The following is a 21,558-nucleotide window of genomic DNA, read 5'->3' on the forward strand; positions in this document are numbered from 1 at the left end:
TGCAGACAAATCATCACAGATGAGGAAGTGAGCTGACAGATGGCCACAGAGCAGGGAAGCAGTCTGCAGACATTTGTGGAAGTGTGCTCACACAGGCACCCAAAGGTGTGTGTCCACGTACATCTGAGGCTAGTGAAGTTGGCCATGAAGATGCGCCATTTGAAGGAACCCTGAGGGTTGATTTGGGATGAGGGCTGTGGCTGTCAGAGTGGGTCCCTCCCCCAATTACTGACCTGAATCCAGTTTCAGTGTTGAAACCAGGAGTGTAGATGAAGAGGCTTCCTGGGGAACAGAACCCTGTGGTACCATGGTGGACAGAGTAGTGCGTGCCCTTGGTGGGCATATGCTACTTACTGAGAGGGTGGGCACTGGAGAGAAGGAAGTGTCTGACCTTGACAGAAGGTCAAAGTTGAAGGCAGGGCTTGGCACCTCAAAGTGTCTGTTGTCAAGCCCTGCCACTTCCCTGCCCAGGGTGGATGGTAAGTCAGCACCATAGGACATCCCTAGGGAAGAGCAGGGATGAGCACCATGCTTAGGGCAAAGGGATCTTGTCAGATCCAGTCTGGAGCAAGCATGATGCTGCACAACATGGCAGTCAGATGCTCTGATATGCAAGTGTCAACTATGGACATCTTTCTCCCTCTGAGAGACCCTGCATCCCTGTTGTCATGGAAACAATCCAGCCACCATGAGGCTCCTCCTCCCTTAAGCTGCCCATTGCTCATTCCTGTACCCTGCTGTTTAACTCCATGCTGGTTATCACTGGGGAGGCTCTCAAAGGTCCTCACAGGGGTTCATTCTGTCTGTCATGGGGAAATGTGGTGTGGCCATTACACATCACACGTGGGTTTGCTTTCACATGGGGTCCATGAAAGCTGACATATTGATTCCCCTCTGCTTGGCAAGAGACATTGGGGTGCCCTGGAGATTGATTATTAACACAGACTCTGTGTGTCTGGAGTTGTTTAAGAAAGAGCAATACTGGAATCATTGACCAGCAACACTGGGTCCCCTAGGGCTCAGATAAAGCACACAGCACAGGATGACATGTTCTGTGGAGGAGGGACACACATCTTCTTACACCTGGAATGCTGGCACTCCCCTTTGTGAGGGACAGTTGAGTAAAAACTGAGTGAACATGGGCTGGGAGGACACACAAACAAGCACACGCGCACACACACACAGAGTTATTCAGAGAGTGGGTATTAGTGCCAGGAGAAGGCTTTGAGAGCTGGTGGTCCTTCACAATGCCTTGAATTCTAGTGAGCAGGTGTGCATGAGGCGAGTACACACATGAGTCCTTTGAGTCTGAGAAATGACCAGATGGTTCACAACACTGATGGATGGGACCATTAGGTCTCTGTGAGGAAGGGTGTGTGTGTGTGTGTGTGTGTGTGTGTGTGTGTGTGTGTGTATGTGTGATTCCAGAACCGAGTGAGAGACCGAGGCAGGAGGATTCCTGTGAGTTCCACGACAGCGTGTGTCACATCAAATTCATGTCTCAGAAAGGAAACCACAATCATTGTGATTTAACTAAATGTGATAAAGCTGATCGTTGCTACCAATGACCCTGTTTCAAAGTTACATGTGTCAAAAATTCCAGGTACCTTTTATTTTCATCATACCTATGGGCCCCCAGCCTGCATGTTGTAGCCACTCAAGGGCACCCTGAGAGCACAGGCCACAGTCTCAGTGTTCCATGTCCATGTGTGGCCAGGGAACTGTTTCTGTGTCAGATAGGGCAGGGCTAGAATCTTGTCTTGGGGTCATGGGCAGAAGAAACCAAGGGTTCCTCTCTTGTGTGTATGTGTAAGAAGAGACCTGGAAGGATCCCAATCCAACTTGCATCAAAAAGCCTAGCAGTTAGGCTTTGCTCTAACCACTGCTGAACATCTGAATCATGTAGCATATGTAGTAAGTGCTCACTAAATGCATCTAGTTGAACCGTGAAGACACACACGCATGTGCATGGGCACACACACGCTCACACACCTGCACTGTTCTTGTATGGCCCACTCCTCAGAGTTCACACACCATGACGGCACCTGCTGTGGTTTATTGTTGATCAGACTTTGTCAGACAGAACCTTCCAACAGGTGGACAGATGGACACCAAGCGTGTGTTCTTTCCTCTCCTTCTGAATCTGTTGAGGAAGGCTGGCTGTGATTGGACAGGAGTCAAACATGGCTGGCAGGCATCAGAAGCACGGAGTCTGATGCCAGGTGGGGCCCTCCCTCACTGGGTCATGGGCCTGCAGCAGAGCAGCAAATGCCCCTGACCAGCAGTCTCCTGGGCAGGTGCTGCTGTGCTCACAGCAGGATACATGTCCAGTTCTCCTCCACCTGAGGATGGAGGGAAGGTAGAGCATGGTCAAAACATCAAGCTTACCCTGCTGTCACCCCTGCACTGTGACAGGAGAATGCCAAGATCCAGGCCAGCCTGGGGCACACAGCAAAAACCCACCTCACACCAACCACAACAAAGAACAAATGCTAACCTGCTCAAAAGGTACAGGAACCACCGTCTGCAATGAAAAAAAACACACAATCGTGTCAGGAGCCTGCATTCCTACATGAAGGGGGTGTAAATAAATCCTGGTTATGGGGTACCATGACTATACACCTGGTGCTCCTCAGAAAGGGGGGCAGCACACTCAAGGCCATCAAGATTCCTTTATGACTATGCCCATTAAGGGTACATAAGACCCCACAGAAAGGCCCTTCTTCATTAGTAGATCTGCCACGTAGGAGACATGGACTAGCCCCCTCTCAGTTGCAGGACAGCACTACAGGCCACTGTTCCCACAGCTGCCTCCCTCCATGTCACTTCCTTTTGACCTCCTAAGGTTTCTTCCCCACATCACTGCACCCATGCTCATCCCCACCCTGAGGTCACACGTGACATCATCAGTTCCCTAGCATCAGGCAGACCCTGCCCCAGGAGGGGAGAAGTTCAAGTGCAGGTCCCTCTGTGCCTCTGTAGCTGTGACACAGCCCCACTGAGTCCCATTGGTCACATGACAATGAGACAAGGAAGACAGGATGCTTCATGGACCAGACAGTGGCTTCAGAGTCCAAAGGATTCCAGCCCTGCCAATCACTAGCTGAGTGTCCCTGAGCCAGTGCCCTCAGTTCTGAATCTCCTTTACACTCTCTCCTTGAGGGTCAGTGTGTGGGTGCATGTGTGTGTGTGTATGTATGTATGCATGTATGTATATGTCTGTGTTATATATGAGTGTGTGTTTCTGTATATGTGTGTTTGAGTTTGTGTAAATATAAGTGCATTTGCATGAGTGTGCATTGTGTGAGTTTCTGTGTGTGTCCAGGAGTGTAGCAGCACACAGATGAAGGTCACAGGACAACATGGGGGATTTGTCTTTTTCCTTCTACCATATTGGTTCCAGGAACCAAACCCAGGTCTTCAGTGTTGGCAGTGCCTTTACCCATTTAGCCATCTTGCCAGCACTTGATAGCTCTGAATGGTGCTGAAATGGCTGTAAAACACGGTAAACAGCTGGCCCCCCACAGGAGAGTGAAGTCCTTTAGCAAAAGACCACATCTCAGTGAGAATAATCTCCAAATAGATTGAGTGACTGAAGCTGTGTACATGGTGACAGGATGATGATGGGGTCTCACCGGCACATCCCAGGAGCTCACTCGGGAACCATCATTTTTCATAAAACATGGGTACCACAGCCACACATCAGCCTCTTCAGCCAACCGCCTCCAGCCCTCTGGGTTCCCACCAGCCACATTCCCTGTCGGGTCAGCTGGGTCCAGGATCACAGGCCTGCAGAGGAGACAGGCACTGTTCAGCTCTCCAGTGCCCCAGGAAACACTTAAAGGGGCAGGAGAGGTGCCCAGCAGAGCATCCCTTTCTAAAGTCTCTCCTTGTCCCTGCTCCACAGTATACACAAGCCTGGAGGGATCCTTTGGCATGATGTAGAAGGCCTAGGTTCAAATCCTCCACCCTTTAGTAGCTGTGTGTCCTGGGGCAGGTGCCTCAGGCTCCCTGATCTGTGACATGGGGAGAGTTGGACCAGCCAGTCTCATGGGAAAACTGATCAAATACAGGATCAGGACATGTTACTCCCTAGGCTGACATAGTACTCTATTATTTACATCTTGCCAACACTTATGGTGACTTCATTTAATGCTGGAATAATTCAGATCCCACTCCATGTCCTCCCCTGCCTTTGCTGCTTCATCTTGACAATGTCAGTGCCTTGGTCTCCTCATCTGCAGACAGGCGAGCCCACCCCTACCTCCCAGGGCTGTAGAACCTCATGTCAATCAGGTGACAGCAGGACAGTGCCCAGTGCTGGAGATGCTTCCTAGACAGAGCTCCCACCTCCCCCTCACCACACAAGTGCAGCCTGGTACCAATGGGGAGCAAAGCCATGTGTGGACACTACCTGGCTTTTCTGAGCTGTCTGTGCAGGTATTTGGAGACCTCCTTGTGTTGAAAGTCATAATACTTTGTCCAGTAGATTCGAAGATGCTGATAATTGATGACCAGTTCCAAGACGGTCCGGAAGCCCTGGGCTGTGTTGAACTCATTACATCCATTCCCCTGTTCCCAGGCATAGACAGTGAGTAGCTCCAGGGCATACTGTGGGGGCAGTGGCTTCCCCAGCTTCTCCTTACACTGAGAAGAGAAACACAATGAGAAAATATGGGTCTCTCAGCTCTGGTGAGGGGGACACTTCTCACAGGCTCAATTGAAATGCCAGCTGAGGATGGAATTACAGGTTTATTCTCACACAGCCATCTCCAGTCACTTAGATTCAGTCTCTGGACCATCCTGTGCTATAGTCAAGAGCTGAGTGGTTGAGACTTTCTCTGTGTGCTCCACAAAGACAGTATTCATTAGCAGGCACAGGAGGCATCAGGACATCATGAGTGACAGCTAGGAGTGAGGGTGGGAGTGGGACATAAGGAGTGCTCACTATGGAAGGTTGATACTGGGCTTTGAAATAACTGGGAAGGGGCCAGGGAGCTGGCTCAGGGGTAAAGCACCTCCCTCCCTGTGCAAGGGTGAGAACTGGAGATGAGATCCTCAGCATCTCCATGAGTGTCAGGCTCTTGAGGAAGCTGACTCCTAATCCCAGTTCAAGGGGATAGAGATGGGGCTCCCCCGGGCTGTTTGACTGTCCTGAACTACTGATCTAGCACACTGAGTGTCATGTATGAAGCCCTGACTGATTACACAAGGTGGGGAGTGCCTGAGGACCTGCCCTTGTATTCTGCCTTCAACTGGTAATGGAAACACGTGCACACACATACACAACTTGTGCTCCCATGAATAGGTATAAACACACACATACACACACACAGAGTCACAAATACATTCAGGATATAACAAGAAATCACACATTTAAAGACATAGCTTGACAAGTCACGAAAATCAAAGTCTAAATGATGCCATGAAGAGTTAGCCAAAGATGGAAGAAAAATCGAAAGACTCAAATGAAGCAGCAGCCATGGAACAGTGAAATAGACACAGCTGAAGAGAGAGTTAGCGGATTAGAAAGTGGACTAGAAGAAATCACCTAGAACAGGCCTCCCTACTCTCAGATCGCCTTTCCCACTCCTGTCCCTCCTACAGCATCACCTTCCCCATCTCTACTCACCCCTGCTTCACTCTCATCCCCTCCCCACTGATTCTCTTCCACCCACTTTTTCTTTTACATTGCATTTTCTCACTGCTTTTTGCCAAATTTTATTCTTTGTGTCAATCTGTCACAGAGAGTGTCATCTGGAGAAGATGGACCCACACTGAGAAAATGCCTCTACCATGTTGCTCCTTGGGAGGATTAAGAAAGGATTTTTCATCTTTGGGTTGAAAAGCTATTGAGAGCTGAGAGTGAGATCTGTTTGTGGGAACTTGGAAAACAGAAGTGCTGAGAAGCAGGCAGGTGACAGAGGCTGGAGTGAAGTTTCAGAGAAAAGCAAAGACCCCACCTGGGCTGTCTGTGTGCTATGTTTGGATTAAGAATCAGCAATTTCTCATCGGCTGGGGCCAAAAACCAACTCTATTTAAGAAGAAACCTGCACCATGGGGGTCAAGTGTTTGGAAAGAGTTTTCTTCTGGTCAGAAGACAGTACCTGTGGTCCAGGGATCCCAAGGCTGCATCTACAGTTGGTAGACACACCTGGAACTACAGAGAGGTCTCCCAGGGTAAGGCTTTAGTCTCATGAGAGCTGCAGGTTTGGAGGGATCATGTGAAGCAGCTGAGGCCTGGAACTGAGGCCAGGAGAAGCCATTGGTGAAAGTGTAGCCTCAATGGCAGTGGAGATCCCGAGATACAGAATTGCCCTGAGCAGGAGACGACTGCCAGGAACAGACCAATGTGAGAACGGAACTGGCCTGAGCCTGAGACCTGTGTGCTGTGGATGGCAGAGCCCAAAAAGCTCAGAGAACTGTGAGTCCCAGATATCAGATACTGAACCTTTTGGGGTTTTGGTTGTGTTTTAACTAGATTGTGACAGTGACCTGGTTCTTCCCTCTTGCAGTAAGAAAGTATTTAACTTGTGTTTTTAATAGTATATGAGCCCACCATTGAGAGACTAGTCTTTTCATGTATTGGGAGTTTCTTTAGGTTTGATTTTTAATTGGGGACTTTAAACCTAAGTTGTGTTCTATGATGTGATAGCGACATGAGATCTTAGGGACAAGCAAGAAGGGAAAGGTTATGGTTCAACTGTGGTTTGTTTGTGTGCCATGTTGAAAAGGGGTCAATTGTGCTGCTTACTTTTTGTCCACTAAACACCAGCTAGCCTCCTCTGGTAGGAGTCCATCTTGCTCAGTAAAATGCAGATCCATCTGACTGGCTTGGGTAGTTTATGGGCATGTTACTAATCACTGATTGATGTGGGTGGGACCAGACCACTGTGGTTGGAGCCATGAATGGAATGTGGCCTTGGGCTGTGTAGAAATGGCCGCTGAGTGCGTCATGGACAGCAAACGGTGAGCAGAATTCTTCCATGGCCTCTGCTTCAGTTATTCCTCTGACTTCCCTCAATGATGGAGTGTGCCTTAGATGTGTAAACATAAGAATATCCTTCCTCCCCAGGAAAGTTTTGATCACATGATAAAGCTATGACCTCAATAGAAAGCAAACTAGAATATACATTACCTGTGGCCTGTGTCTACACTCTGTACAGATGAAGCCCACAGTGGCTGGGCCGATGCCTTACCAGTTGGTACCAGTGTTTGACCAGGCGGATGAGACTCTTCAGCTTGGTTGGGCGCTGCTTCAGGAAGTTCCGCTGGAGCTCCGTGAAGCAGGTAGAGAACTCGCCATCCTTCCCCAGGGAGGTACATTCCCAGATGAGGATGGTGTAGATTAAGGGATTAGGCTTCTTATTGATACTACCATGACCTGTAAAGGAGATTTCAATCATTTTAATATCTCAGCCATTCTATGAGGTTCCTCAGTATCCCCAGGTACAGAATCACTGCCTATGGGGTTCAGTGAACATGCAGTGTTTTTCATCAGCAAGCATTGCTCCACATATACCCATCTGCCCCAACACTCCTCAGGACTGCACACATGCTGGGCACTGCAGAGTCCCTGCTCCCACTTTGTTCTAGTGAGATCTTTCTTGAAGGCCTAGAGACAGTGGTGGGAGGAACCAGCACACTGTGGTCATACACAGTCCTTGGATAATTGTCAACCATTATCCAGTATCTGGTTCCAGCATCTTCTGCATGGTTCTTGTCAACTGTGTGCACTCATGTATGTGTTAAAGTTTACTGTGGGGCAGTCAGCTGCACTGGTATATCACGCCTCACGCTGACAGAATTTCTGCCCTATTTTGTGTATGGATTGCATCCACCAAGGATTCATTGGGTTTTCATTGAATAATTTTCTGTAGTGTGTGACTTAATATGGTGTGGTTTTGTTTGTCCAGGTCCTGAAAAGAACAAGATATGGCAGTGTTCATGTGTGTGTGTGTGTGTGTGTGTGTGTGCGTGTGCTGTGCACTTTGTACAGTTGATGTGAGTATAGGTGTGTGCTCACATGTTAGTAGTCTAGGCAGGCTGTGCCTTAAGTGTGTGCATGCGTGTGCCATGTGTCAGACTCTGATGCTGGCACAGGTCAAAGTCACTCAATGATGGAGCTTGGACAAGCCAAGTGACCAGGGAGGTCTCTCTCTCTCTCTCTCATGGGCTTATAGTCAGTTTCAGGGTCTAGAATACAATGCAGGTCATCACCTACAGAATACAAGAGATAGAAGAAAGAATGTCAGGTGCAGAAGATACCATAGAAAACATTGACACAACATCCAAAGAAAATGCAAGAATATAAAAAGCTCCTAACCCAAAACATCAAGGAAATCCAGGACCTAATAAGAAGATGAAACCTAAAGATGATAGGTATAGAAGAGAGTGAGGATTCCCAACTCAAAGGGCCAGTAATTATCGTCAACAAAATTATAGAAGAAAACTTCCCTAACCTAAAGAAAGGGATCCTATGAACATACAAGAAGCCTACAGAACTCCAAACAGACTGGACCAGAAAAGAAATTCCTTCTATCACATAATAATCAATAAACCAAAAGCACTAAACAAAGAAAGAATATAAAAAGCAGTAAGGGAAAAAGGTGAAGTAACATATAAAGGCAGACGTATCAGAATTACACCAGACCTCACCAGTGACTATGAAAGCTAGAAGATCCTGGATAGATCTCATACAGACCTTAAGAGAACACAAATGCCAGCCCAAACTACTATACCCAGCAGAACTCTCAATTACCATAGATGAAGAAACCAAGGTATTCCATGACAAAACCAAATTTACACATATCTTTCCATAATTTCAGCCTTACAAAGGATAATAGATGGAAAACACAAACACAAGGATGGAAACTACACCCTCGAAAAAGTAAGAAAGTAATCTTGCAACAAACCCAAAAGAAAATAGCCACACAAACATAAATCCGCCTCTACCAACAAAAATAACAGGAAGTAACAATCACTTTTCCTTAATATCTCTTAACACCAATGGACTGAATTCCCCAATAAAAAGACATAGAATAACAGACTGGATATGTAAACAGGATCCAGCATTATGCTGCACAAAGGAAACGCACCTCAGTGACAAAGGTAGACAATACCTCAGAGTAAATGATTGGAAAACAATTTTCCAAGCAAATGGTCTTAAGAAACAAGCGGAAGTAGTCATTCTAATATCAAACAAAATCAACTTTCAACCAAAAGTTTTCATAAAAAGATAAGGAAGGACACTTCATACTAGTCAAAGGAAAAATCAACCAAGATGAACTCTCAATTCTGAACATCTATGCTCCAAATGCAAGGGTATCCATTCATAAAAGAAACTTACTAAAGCTCAAAGCACACATCGCAACCCACACAATAATAGTGGGAAATTTCATCATCCTACTCTCAGCAATGGACAGATCATGGAAACAGGAACTAAACAGAGACACAGTGAAATTAACAGAAGTTATGAACCAAATGGATCTAACAGATATTGGTAGAATATTTCATCCTAAAGCAAAAGAATATACCTTCTTCTCAGCACCTCAAGGTACCTTCCCCAAAATTGACCATATAATTGCTCACAAAACAGGCCTCAGCAGATACAAGAAGACTGAAATAATCTGATGAACCCTATCAGATCACCATGGACTAAGGCTGGTCTTAAATACCAACAAAAACAACAGAAAGCACACATATACATGGAAGCTGAACAACATTCTACTCAATGATTACTTGGTCAAGGAAGAAATAAAGAAAGAAATTAAAGGCTTTTTAGAATTTAATGAAAATGAAGACACACCATACCAAAACTTATGGGACACAATGAAAGCAGTGGGTAAGAGGAAAACTCATACCTCTAAGTGCCTCCAAAAAGAAACTGAAGAGAGCTTACACTAGCAGCTTGACAGCACACCTGAAAGCTCTAGAACAAAAAGAAGCAAATACACTTGATAGGAGTAAATGGCAGGAAATAATCAAACCAAATAGAAACAAAAAAAACTCTACAAAGAATAAACAAAAACAAGAGGTGGTTCTTTGAGAAAATCAACAAGATAGGTAAACCCTTAGCCATACTAACAGAGACCACATCCAAACTAACAAAATCAGAAATGAAAAAGGAGACAGAACAATGAAGTATACATTAAAATTCGGTTTGTTGAATATCAACAGTTGAAAATATTAAATCATATTCTACAAACATCATGGAAATATTACTCATAATTTTTCTCACTGTGCTTGAAATTAGCATTTTCTTAATGTTTAACCTCAAAGAGGTTTTGCTATTTTGAAGTTTATAAAATATTTTTACTGATAAAATAATTTCTCTCCTAGAAACACTGGTAATCTTTTTTAAGTAAACTGATTGTTAGACAATGTACACAGATATATAATGCGTTTTAAATACTCTCTTTCTATGTCAGGTGGTACCATATAAGGGCTTTTGAATATATTTCTTTTTTTTTCTTTTTTCTTTTTTTGGTTTTTCAAGACAGGGTTTCTCTGTATAGCCCTGGCTGTCCTGGAACTCACTTTGTAGACCAGGCTGGCCTGGAACTCAGAAATCCGCCTGCCTCTGCCTCCCGAATGCTGAGATTACAGGTGTGCACCACAACACCTGGCTTGAATATATTTCTTAATGATCCATTTTAAATAATTTATGCTCTTTTACTATGCTTAACTCCCAAGGAATATTTTGCATGTTTTGAATCAACTTAGTATCCAACATTAGATATAGGATCCTCAGTTACAGATAGTATTAAATATTCACTAATGATATTTTAGGGCATGAAAAGATATGAATATAAAAGTTGAACAAATTTTATGTATTATTTGATTCTCAAAATAATCAACAGTATTAATATGTTTGATGTATGAAATGCATTTAAATTAAAAATATTTAAGAAAATAGAGATGAATTACTCTAGAGCTGTGTTAACCATGACTCAGGATCACACCCACATACATGTGAACACCTATGCAACACACATGTGCACAGACACACACACAGAGGTGGAACTGGAAGGGAGGATGAAGGCATGCAGAAAGATGAGCTGAGGCTCTCTGGCAGGCTGGCTTACCCAGGACATCAAAGGCTGGAAGCACATCAAACTCCACCTCCTGATGCAGATGGGGGGCGCTCAGCTTGAAGCTCAGAGACCGGGCGTTGGGCCACCATGAACTCTGGACCTCAAACTTGACTCTAAAACGTCTCTCATGCTGAACCTCGTACAGCTGTTTCTTAATTTCCTTGATGAACTCTCCCCGTCGGTTTAACTGATCCTCAAAGCTGGTGAGATTGTTAAGGAACACCACCAGGTCAGCGTCTGACCTGCCCTTGAGTGTGGTGCCTTTGCCTGAGGAGCCACCCTGAAAGACAAGGAGGAGAATGACAAGGGACAGGGAGAGCCGTGCTGGGCAGTCCAGATGCTGTACTAGAGTCCACCACTAAGGGTGAAGGATGGATGATTGGATGGATGGATGGATGGATATATAAAGCTGCCACATGTGTAGTGGAATACTAGTTAGCCCTGAAGAGTGACATCAGGATCTATGTAGGAAATATAGGCCAGCTCAGAGTCTCCTCCTGGTACAGAAGATAAGCCAGATTCAGAAGGACAAACATCCATGTTCATCTGTGGAGTCTATATTTGTGTATGTCAGTGTGTGTGTGGGGGGGGGGGGGAGGGAAGTGTGTATGGGAGCGGGGGAAGGGAGAGATCTAAAGGAAATGAGCAAGGAATAGTGTTACACTATAACACAGTGTACTATGGAATAGCATATAGAATCATAGAGCAACTGAAAAGTAATAAAAGTGATCAACATCTAGAAAACGAATATTTTCAAAAGAAGAATTTATACTGAGAAGAGCCTCCCTAAATAAAATGCTGAGAATCATCACTAACACACCTGAGCACCAGCCACTGTTGAGAGAGGGCATTACAAATTGTCACATCTGCAGATGGAGAGGTGGGTCAGTAGTTAAAAGTGGTTGATATTCCTGCGGATGACCTCAGTTTAGTTCCCAGCACCCAAGTAGGCCAGCTCAGAGTCACCTATGTAACTACAGCTCTAGGGGATATGACACCCTCTCTTCAATCCTGACCTAACCTGCACTAATGCATACAGAGCCCCCACTCACAACTAAAAATATAAAAATACAATCAACTAAACACAACAAGGCAGAAAAGAAAAAACTTTGTTTCTGACTCCTTCACAGAGCCTGTGAGTTAGGTATCATTGTCATGAAATGCAAATCGAGCCCAGAGAGGGTCCTTCAATCCAGCCATGCAGCATGTGAGTGCTGTTCTGTCCTCCATGTCACATTTGACTTAGTCTATGTGACCTTGCCATCTTGGGGTGTGGACTGGGAATACTGGACATGGAGAAGGTAGTTAATTTACCCTATGTCACACAGCAGTGCAAAGGTTGGATCCTTTGACCTGCCACTCTCCAGCAAACTGCTTTACTGTTCTGGGCTTCAGTTTCTATGACTCTGAAATGGTCGTAGCCTGGGACTGGGGAACATAAACTGTAGCTGAGTCTCCTTCTACAATACAGACATGGGGCCTGGGGGGAGAACCCATCGCCAGCTGTGCTCAGAATTGAAGAGGAGGGATCAGGGCTGTCTGGCTTCTGAGATTCCCCTCCCACCCCATTCAGTCAGCTCAGGCAGAGGAGGGCTCACCTTCACCACCTTGGAGACCCTCACTGGGTGGGCAGCACCTTGGAAGCATCTCTCCTTCAGGAAATCACACACGACATTGACGGCTGATTTGACATCAGCACCAAAGGTGGTGTCGGGAAGGAGGTAATCCTCTATGAACTTGTCCAGCGTCCAGGCTGGGATGCTCCTGAGTCCGTGCTCCATGCTAAGTCTGGAGCTTCCTGGGTCTCCCAGCCTGGCTGAAATGGGAAGTAGATTTTCAGTTTCCATTTCCCGAGAAGGGCAGGGCTATGTAAATAGGCCAGGCCCCGACAGCCAATGGCTTCAGAGCTTCTGACCAGGTACCGCCAAGCCTAGGCTTTCTGAGGATCCCATCGAAGGAAGAATGCAAAAGGAAACTGATTTGGCTTTTTAGGGATTTCTTCTGGGGAAAAAAAAAAAAAAAAAAAAAAACTGTTACAGGGCATGTTTCAGGAGCAATTTGTACATGTAGGAGAAAAGGGGAAACTGAGTCAGGAAACTGCAGAAGATGGCTGGTGGCTCCGAGCTCGGCTTCCAGCTCCTGAAAACGTTTTAGGCAGAACTGCATTTTCTTTTCTCTTTAAGAACAGCACCTTCACAGGTTTTGTTTTTCCTTTACCTCTGGACCTGCAGCTCTAGGATTAAGGCAATTCTAACAGAAAGCTCAGACTTCACACTCGCCCCCTCTCCTACTCACGTCTTAAGTTTTCCCCTGTGGTGCTCCGGTGGGTGGGGGGTTGGGGCAAGGGTGGGGTATCACTCAGGACTTTCCCAAGGTTGAAGTACAGGCTGTACTACCAATTGGGTCAGGACAAGTCAGCAGTGAATATTACAGTGAGCTGTCTTTCAGGGCCACTGCAAGGGTGAAAGTCAGCCTTTGGGTGACACAGGTCCTGGAGGAACACTCATGGGCCACCACCCAAGGCTACATCAGAACAGTTTGATGACCTCCAACCCCTGCCTCTGTCCCCTCATCTCTTGTTTTGAGTTTTTCACTTCGTAGTTGTTGTGGTCCTGCTTTAAGGCCAAGGCTGGATTTGAACTCATGATTCCTCCAGGTTGGTCCCCCTCAGTGCTGGTGTTACAGGGTGGCCACTGTGCCTAGCTGTGCAGTGGATTGCCTAGGTGCTGTTTGTATTTTGATGCTAATCCTGCCCCAGATGAGGAGCAGATCACATACTGAGGTGATTTCCATATGAACCTGCTCACCACTTTAAGTGGAGAAAGGCTAGAGCCTGTGATTGGGCAATGGAAAAGAAAGGCGGGGCCGGAAGTTTTAGATGTGAGGGGGGAGGGGGGGAGGGAGAGGGAGGAAGGAGACTAAGGAGGAGGGGAAGACAAGACAGAGGGACAGAGAGAGGGGAAGATGGACGAAGAGGAGGTGGAAGGTGGAGCAGAACCATGTGACCTGGAGGAGCTGCAAGTAGCAAGGGATCTTATAGCTGGGGAATAGAGTACTGTAGTGTTATATGTGCCCAATCTAGGATGTGCACCTTATAAATATAACTGAGTCGTGTGTTCTTGGCATGGCATTTTGGGGTTGAAGATTTACTGATACAAAACTGGCTGGTATTCAATATCAAGGCTGTCTGGTGTTTCCCATTTACGACGATTTAGGTGGGCAAGAGAGAGGGCAGAACAGCACGGAGTGGCCACTGCAGGTCTGCAGACCAGCCACAGGGGTAGAGAGCCTGTGGAACTGGAGAGATACCTCCAGGCTTTCTCTGGAAGGACTGTTTTGGGTGGTTTAGCAAGCCAGCCTTGGGAACCAGGGTCAGACAGCCTCTTTTTTTTTTTGGTATCCAGCAAAAAGAAAGGAGCTGCTACTGTTCCCCAAGCCTAGTCTGTCCAAGCTTAGGATTTATCAAATTACAGTGTCGTGTGCAATGTGTGTTAACTCATACTTACGGCAAAATGTCACCATGAGGGCTCAGGCAGCTGAGATAGACGGCGCTATGCTAAACTGTCACCATTCAGCAAGACTATCAGTTTACTGTGTATGTGCTTCTGTAAATATACAGATAAAGACCCATGAGGGGGTGAGGAATTTGTTCCTTAGCAAATCAACACTGTGGGGCTGGAGACTCAACACTAAGAGCACTGGAGACACTGAGGTCTACTGAGTGCAGGAAAATGAAATTGCGAGCAATCTGGAACCAATGATGACTTTAAGACTTAGTTGTCCATGTGAGGATGAGATTTGAAGCACTGAATCTAATCACAGTGCACTGACTCAAACCCCAAACTAATTTATTCTCTCTCCTTCCTTTCTTAATTTCCTTCTTTCCATATTTTATTCTCTTTTTTTCCTCCCTATTAACTGGATCTTATTATACATCCAGGTTGGAATTAACAGAACTCCAGGTATCTCGGGGTCCCAACTTCTGGAATTATACACACGCACACACACACACACAGTCACCACAAATCACACAGAGACCTAATGGTTCCACAGGTCAGTGTGCTGAACCAGCATCTCGTGAATACACAGAGACATTAGCCACAGAAGACCCCACATGTGCTTTGTCCACTTGGGAGGGTGTGCTGCTCACTAAAAAGGTGGGAAACTTCTCAGAGCCACCATTCCCAGCCCACTTCTCCTTTCCCCATACCCTATTCCTGTCCCCAATGTTGACTCTTGATCTCTCTGAAGGGGGAGGGGGTGGGTCTCCCTGGCCCCCATTCCTTCAGTTCTCTGTCTAGCAGCCCTGAGGACCAGAAGCCCAAATGCCCATGGGTGTTAGAAGATGCATATCCCATGAACTCAGAGCCCTTTACACTGCCTGGTGCTCTATCTGAGCCTTCGGGGGACATGGGAATGCTGCTCTATGATTCCAGCCTTGCCCCTTTGAAACACCACCAGAAACATGGTTTTAATAAACCATGGCCAAGGTCTCCTGCCAAGCTGTGAACCCATCATAGCCTCACTGAGATTCCCATGTAAGTCCTTTTCTCTTCTACAGCCCCTTCAGCACTCACACTGGACACTAGCTTCCCATTGGACCAGACCCTGCTCTTCTTGGGCCTGGTTCTCACCTTCCGGTCTGCCATGCAGTGGCTCCCTCATGGTGAGAAGGGAGACACAGACCAAAGCCCCTCCCCCCACCCTTGACCTCCTCTCCAGCAGAGGAGCCCTGGAAGCACAGCAATTGTCCCAGACCCTGCCCTCCCCTTCTGGTCTGGCTTATACCTCATTCTCAAGCCCCACAGAGAAACATGGACAGTCTCTGGTCTTGGCATGGCCATGTCTGTGTTTTGGTGACATCTGGACCCCACTGGCAAGGAGAGTCAGAACCTGGGACACACAGCAAACCTGGGTCCCACGTTGCTCATTTGGATGGCCCTGTCCTGAGGCATTTGGCATCCTTTCCTGATGGGCTCAATGCACAGAGTGTGGTGGGAGGGTAGAGGCTGAGACTGATGGCTCCAGCCAGCTGAAGACACAGGTGGAGGTGGAGTCTTGATTGTGACACTGGAAAGGACCCACCTGCTGATGTCTGGACTTTGGGTTTCTAACCCAGAGCCTTTCTGCTCTTTAAACCCCATTGTCACTTTTCCACAGACAAATCTACACAGTTTGTCCCTGCAACCTGGGATCCACCAGGACCCTTGATTCTCAGTGATTCTGGGTCTGTCTCACACACAGAATCTACTACTCTTGTTCTGTTTCTTCTGATTTTTGTTACCACCTCTGGGTCTTTGCAGAGTCTGTTCCCAGCACCCTGCATGCTGTTCCACTTCTGCAACTGGATTGAGGTCCTGAGTTCTTCTGTCCTTGGCTAAGAGGTCCCTGCCTCAGGGAGCAACTCAGGAGCCCTTTCCGGGATCCTGGGTAGAGTCAGCTGCCCTCCCCACCTCCCATAGAGTCTTATAAACCGAACTTCCTGAGAAAGGGGAAGAAGAACAAGACAGAAAGCCACGTGGGTCCTAAAGACTCTCCAAGGCTGAATATCTAATTAGAACTTAGTGATGTTGGCAAGTCAGAGCAAAATGACCATAGGCTCTCTTCAGTGTTTTAACAGGCATTCAGGCTTGCCACTGTGTCTTACCCAGCAGGGAACCCTGCCAATAAGGACTGGCCTGGCTAGATCTGTCACTGGGCAGGGATTCTTTAAGGAATAACTGGACACATTCTCACTGGATGTGAGGACCACTCCACAGGAGGACACTCCAACCTGGTACTGCACATCAGGTGGGGAAGCCACCACTGGGCGATCACAGGCCCCAGGGATAAATGTCAGGCTGCTCCTTACATCTTTATACCTGATATTATGTAGGCATCCCTCATCTACAGTTCCTGCTTCTCCATGACTCTAGCTTATGTTTATTTGGCATTGAACCCATCCAGGACAAAGTTCTTTTTCCTTGGGGTGTGGTCACTGGCAGATTACCCACTTCCCAGTGGTTGGCTTCACACCTGTGTATGAGAAGCATGGACTGGATCCAGTGGTTTAATCATTAAAAGAGTCACACTAATTTGGGATGGGGAAGTGTTCCTTGGGAGGAAAGGGGGGGTAAATTTGATAAAATATATTGAAGGTATATTATGATAACTTCAAAGAATAGTATACAAAATGTCCAGGAGGATATTCAATTCCACTATATTTTGCCTTTCAAGAGGCACAAACCACTTCTGCAGAGCTGGTCAGATCCCCTCAGGGGGCTCCTGAGGATATCATGTCTCCAGCAGCTGCTGGACATGTGGCCAAGAGGGCAAATCCAGGTCTTACACCTTGGGACCTGGGCACTCCCTGACTCAGTCAGACTTACTGAAGAGGTTGTCTGCATAGATGAGTGACCCTTGTTCAGAGGCTCGGGAGAGCTCAAAAGTGGAATAGATCAGCTGGGCACAGTGACACAGTATAATGCTAGCAACAGGGGTTGAGGCAGGAGGATAGCTGTAAGTGGACTGACAGCCAGCCTATAACAGAGGTCCTGTCTCATAAACAGCAGCAAATTGCTTCACTGAGATAGCTCAAAGGGTACAGGTGTTTGTCATTAACCTTGATGGCAGGACCCCTGTGGTGGAAGGAGAGAGAGCCGACTCCTACAAGCTGTCCTCTGACCTCACATGCTCACACACAGGAAATAAATGTCATAGACTATCTAAAGCAGGATTAGCTTGGCTCTCAGACAGACCTGCTCAGGACCCTCAGCCTCCCGTCCTCCCACCCTGGTTCTTGTGGGAGGGGCCTTCAGCATCCCAGTTCCCTCAGACAAGGTCAGGATCCATCAAGGTGGCTTTGATATCAGCCAGGCCATGAAGACTACTTTTTGCTAAGGGCCAGCCACTGGCCTGAATGAAAAGGCCATGGCTTCTGCTGTTTTCCTAAGAAAATCCCTTAAATCCACCTATGAGTTGTGGTATCTCAGTTAGGGTTTTACTGCTGTGAACAGACACCATGACCAAGGCAACTCTTATAAGGACAACATTTAATCAGGGCTGGATTACAGGTTCAGAGGTTCAGTCCATTATCATCAAGGAGGGAACAGCATTCAGGCAAGCATGGTGCAGGAAGAGCTGAGAGTTCTACATTTTTATCTGAAAGTGAAAGAACCTAGTGGGGAAACCCCCACTCAATTGTCGTTCGGCGCGCACCCAAGAATCACAAACAGACAACCATCTTGATGTAAAAGCACGAGGTAGTTTAATGACAGAGCTCTGGGCCGACACATATCTCCCGCAGGAGACAGAGGTGTCGACCACATGGTGGAGCCAAAATGGCGGAGCTCCGGTTCGAAACGTATCTCACACAGGAGACAGTGGTTTCGACCCAGATGCTTGGAAGCTAGGGGTTTTTATAGAAAAGGGGTGGGGCTGGGGGAGGAATTGGCTTGGTTTCACATGATTGGTTCATTTAAACATCAACAGACTGTCAGAAGGGCGGGAGATAGGGAGGCACTAGGCCAGTCAGGACATGTGACGATGGGCCTGCCCGGGCATGTCCTGGCCTGTTCTGCTATGTTTTCAGCCCCAGGTTTCAAAGCTCACAAACAACTCTTTGGGCTATTTGACACAAATTACATGAATCACATGTCTCAAGTATTATTTCCTTTCAAAAGCTGCTAGCAGAATACTGAATACTCCAGGAAGCTAGGACAAGTGTCTTAAAGTGCACACCCATGGTGTGTGTGTGTGTGTGTGTGTGTGTGTCTGTAGTGTTTGTGTAGTGTGTGTAGTGTGTGTGTGTAGTATGAGGTGAGGGTGGGCTTTCAGGCCTGCCAGAGAGTCACCAGGTTCCTGCCTGAGTCGAGCACAAGATCCCTTCTTTCCTCCACTATGTGTGCTTGTAACCTGCTCAAAAGTCAGTTAACCATCCTGAGCTTTGATCTTCCCAAATGTCTTATAACCCCTGTGAATGCAGTCAAATCAGCACAGATGAGGTGAGCTGACAGATGGCCACAGAGCAGGGAAGCAGTCTGCAGACATTTGTGGAAATGTGCTCACACAGGCACCCAAAGGTGTGTGTCCACGTACATCTAAGGCTAGTGAAGTTGGCCATGAAGATGCGCCATTTGAAGGAACCCTGAGGGTTGATTTGGGAGGAGGGCAGTGGCTGTCAGAGTGGATCCCTCCCCCAATTACTGACCTGAATCCAGTTTCAGTGTTGAAACCAGGAGTGTAGATGAAGAGGCTTCCTGGGGAACAGAACCCTGTGGGACCATGGTGGACAGAGTAGTGCGTGCCCTTGGTGGGCATATGCTACTTACCGAGAGGGTGGGCACTGGAGAGAAGGGAGTGTCTGACCTCGACAGAAGGTCAAAGTTGAAGACAGGGCTTGGCACCCCAAAGTGTCTGTTGTCAAACCCTGCCACTTCCCTGCCCAGGGTGGATGGTAAGTCAGCACCATAGGACATCCCTAGGGAAGAGCAGGGATGAGCACCATGCTTAGGGCAAAGGGATCTTGTCAGATCCAGTCTGGAGCAAGCATGATGCTGCACAACATGGCAGTCAGATGCTCTAATATGCAAGTGTCAACTATGTGCCACACACTCTGGTCATTAAATTATTAAGTCAGCTTGACAAGCCAAGAGGCTTGGAAGCTACTCACTGAGGCAGAAGAGTTTCACGGAAACTTACTCCTGGAGTCTGGCGTTCTCTCTAACCCATACATTAATTTTCCATTTCCGAGTTAATCTAGTGTATGGATCCACATGCTCTCTTTCAGTATTATCCTATTATAAGTGCCTTTTAAGATTGAATTCTGACATAGCTAAAGCCTTCTGCCAGTGTTCCAACAATCCTAAAACGTCCTTGAGCAAGACCATGGGCTTGGAATTCAATAAGAGTGTTGCCTATTCAGTGACATTCAGAATAGCCTCTGGTACTACAATACCATTTAGAATAAAAGCCAAGTTGCACCCATATACAGGAATTTACAATGGTTTAGGAAGTAGATGGGCTGTGGTTTTAGAGTATTGCATTATTCATGAGATGGTTAGCTAGTAAGGAACTCCCTAGTTAGAACCACTACTTGGGTGTGAAAGCCCTTGCCCTAGGAGAGTAAAAACCTCACACCTGGCTTCTAAGAGTATAGCTGAGTTACACCCATACACACGCATTTACAATGGCCTAAGGGGAAGGTGGACTCTAAAATAGGAACTATGGCAAGGGCACGAAGCCCTTGACCCAGGCTTCTAAGATTAAGTGAATCTTAGGTGGAGCCCTTGTTGATCCCAGTTGTTAACAATGAATTCTATCCCAGGTGGTTCCTGTTAGACCTTCTGTGTTTGCATTCCTCTGTTTTATGTAAGAATCCAGTAACCTCTTTGTACCTTGCTGGTGTGTCACCCAACTTCCTTATTGTCTTCTGCATAAAAAGTCTGATGCTAGATTTGACAAATTACATTCAGATCCTACACATCCTCTCCTGTGTGCATCTGTCTTTCAATTCATCCAATGCTTTGCCGACCAGAGACTAGAGACCCTTTCCACGCAGACAAAGGGGCCCAGAGGGTCTGCAGCAAATATGGACATCTTTCTCCCTCTGAGAGACTCTGCATCCCTGTTGTCATGGAAACGATCCAGCCACCATGAGGCTCCTCCTCCCTTAAGCTGCCCATTGCTCATTCCTGTACACTGCTGTTTAACTCCTTGCTGTGTATCATTGGGGAGGCTCTCAAAGGTCATCACAAGGGTTCATGCTGTCCTTCATGGGGAAATGGGGTGTGGCCCTTACACATCACATGTGGGCTTGCTTTCACATGGAGTCCATGAAAGCTGACATATTGATTCCCCGCTGCTTGGCAAGAGACATTGGGATGCCCTGGAGATTGATTATTAACACCGACTCTGTGTGTCTGGGGTCGCTTAAGAAAGAGCAATACTGAAATCATAGACGAGCAACACTGGGTCCCCCGAGGGCTCAGATAAAGGACACAGCACAGGGACATGAATCTTCTTACACCCGGTATGCTGGCACTCCTCTTTGTGAGGGACACTGAGTAAAAACTGAGTGAACATGGGCTGGGAGGACACACAAACAAGCACACGCGCACACACACACAGAGTTATTCAGAGAGTGGGTATTAGTGCCAGGAGAAGGCTTTGAGAGCTGGTGGTCCTTCACAATGCCTTGAATTCTAGTGAGCAGGTGTGCATGAGGCGAGTACACACATGAGTCCTTTGAGTCTGAGAAATGACCAGATGGTTCACAACACTGATGGATGGGACCATTAGGTCTCTGTGAGGAAGGGTGTGTGTGTGTGTGGGGGGGGGGTGATTCCAAAACCAAGTGAGAGACTGAGGCAGGAGGATTCCTGTGAGTTCCAGGACTGCATGTATCACATCATGAATTCATGTCTCAGAAAGGAAGCCACAATCATTGTGATTTAACTAAATGTGATAAAGCTGATCGTTGATA

The 21,558-nt window shown here is 46.9% G+C and overlaps 1 protein-coding gene across 2 annotated transcripts; it reads right to left on the reverse strand.

Annotated features, from left to right (window-relative positions):
- Window positions 1–1,456: 1,456 nt before the first annotated feature.
- Oas1g (2'-5' oligoadenylate synthetase 1G) lies at window positions 1,457–12,928 on the reverse strand. 2 transcript variants are annotated; one of them, NR_126529.1, is made up of 7 exons: window positions 12,695–12,928; window positions 11,088–11,376; window positions 7,139–7,384; window positions 4,415–4,647; window positions 3,636–3,789; window positions 2,498–2,524; window positions 1,457–2,342 (listed from the first exon to the last, which is right to left on the reverse strand). NR_126529.1 is itself a non-coding variant. In NM_011852.3 (7 exons), exons 1-7 carry the CDS (start codon window positions 12,875–12,877, stop codon window positions 2,310–2,312), a joined length of 1,104 nt encoding a protein of 367 aa, NP_035982.2. In that variant the 5' UTR covers window positions 12,878–12,928; the 3' UTR covers window positions 1,457–2,309. The 2 variants fall into 2 exon arrangements, 1 of the variants encoding a protein (NP_035982.2); NM_011852.3 differs by having other exon boundaries at window positions 7,200–7,384.
- Between the last annotated feature and the right edge of the window lie 8,630 nt (window positions 12,929–21,558).

This window comes from Mus musculus, chromosome 5 (assembly GCF_000001635.26).
Source record: "Mus musculus strain C57BL/6J chromosome 5, GRCm38.p6 C57BL/6J".
In the NCBI taxonomy this organism is placed as follows: domain Eukaryota; kingdom Metazoa; phylum Chordata; class Mammalia; order Rodentia; family Muridae; genus Mus; species Mus musculus.

Coding starts and splice junctions, on each gene's coding strand:
- Oas1g (NM_011852.3), bottom strand. CDS start 12,877: ATGGAGCACGGACTCAGGAGCATCCCAGCCTGGACGCTGGACAAGTTC. Junction 7,385..11,087: donor TCCAGCCTTTGATGTCCTGG/GTAAGCCAGCCT, acceptor TCTCCTTTACAG/GTCATGGTAGTATCAATAAG. Junction 3,790..4,414: donor AGACAGCTCAGAAAAGCCAG/GTAGTGTCCACA, acceptor TCTCCTCTGCAG/GCCTGTGATCCTGGACCCAG.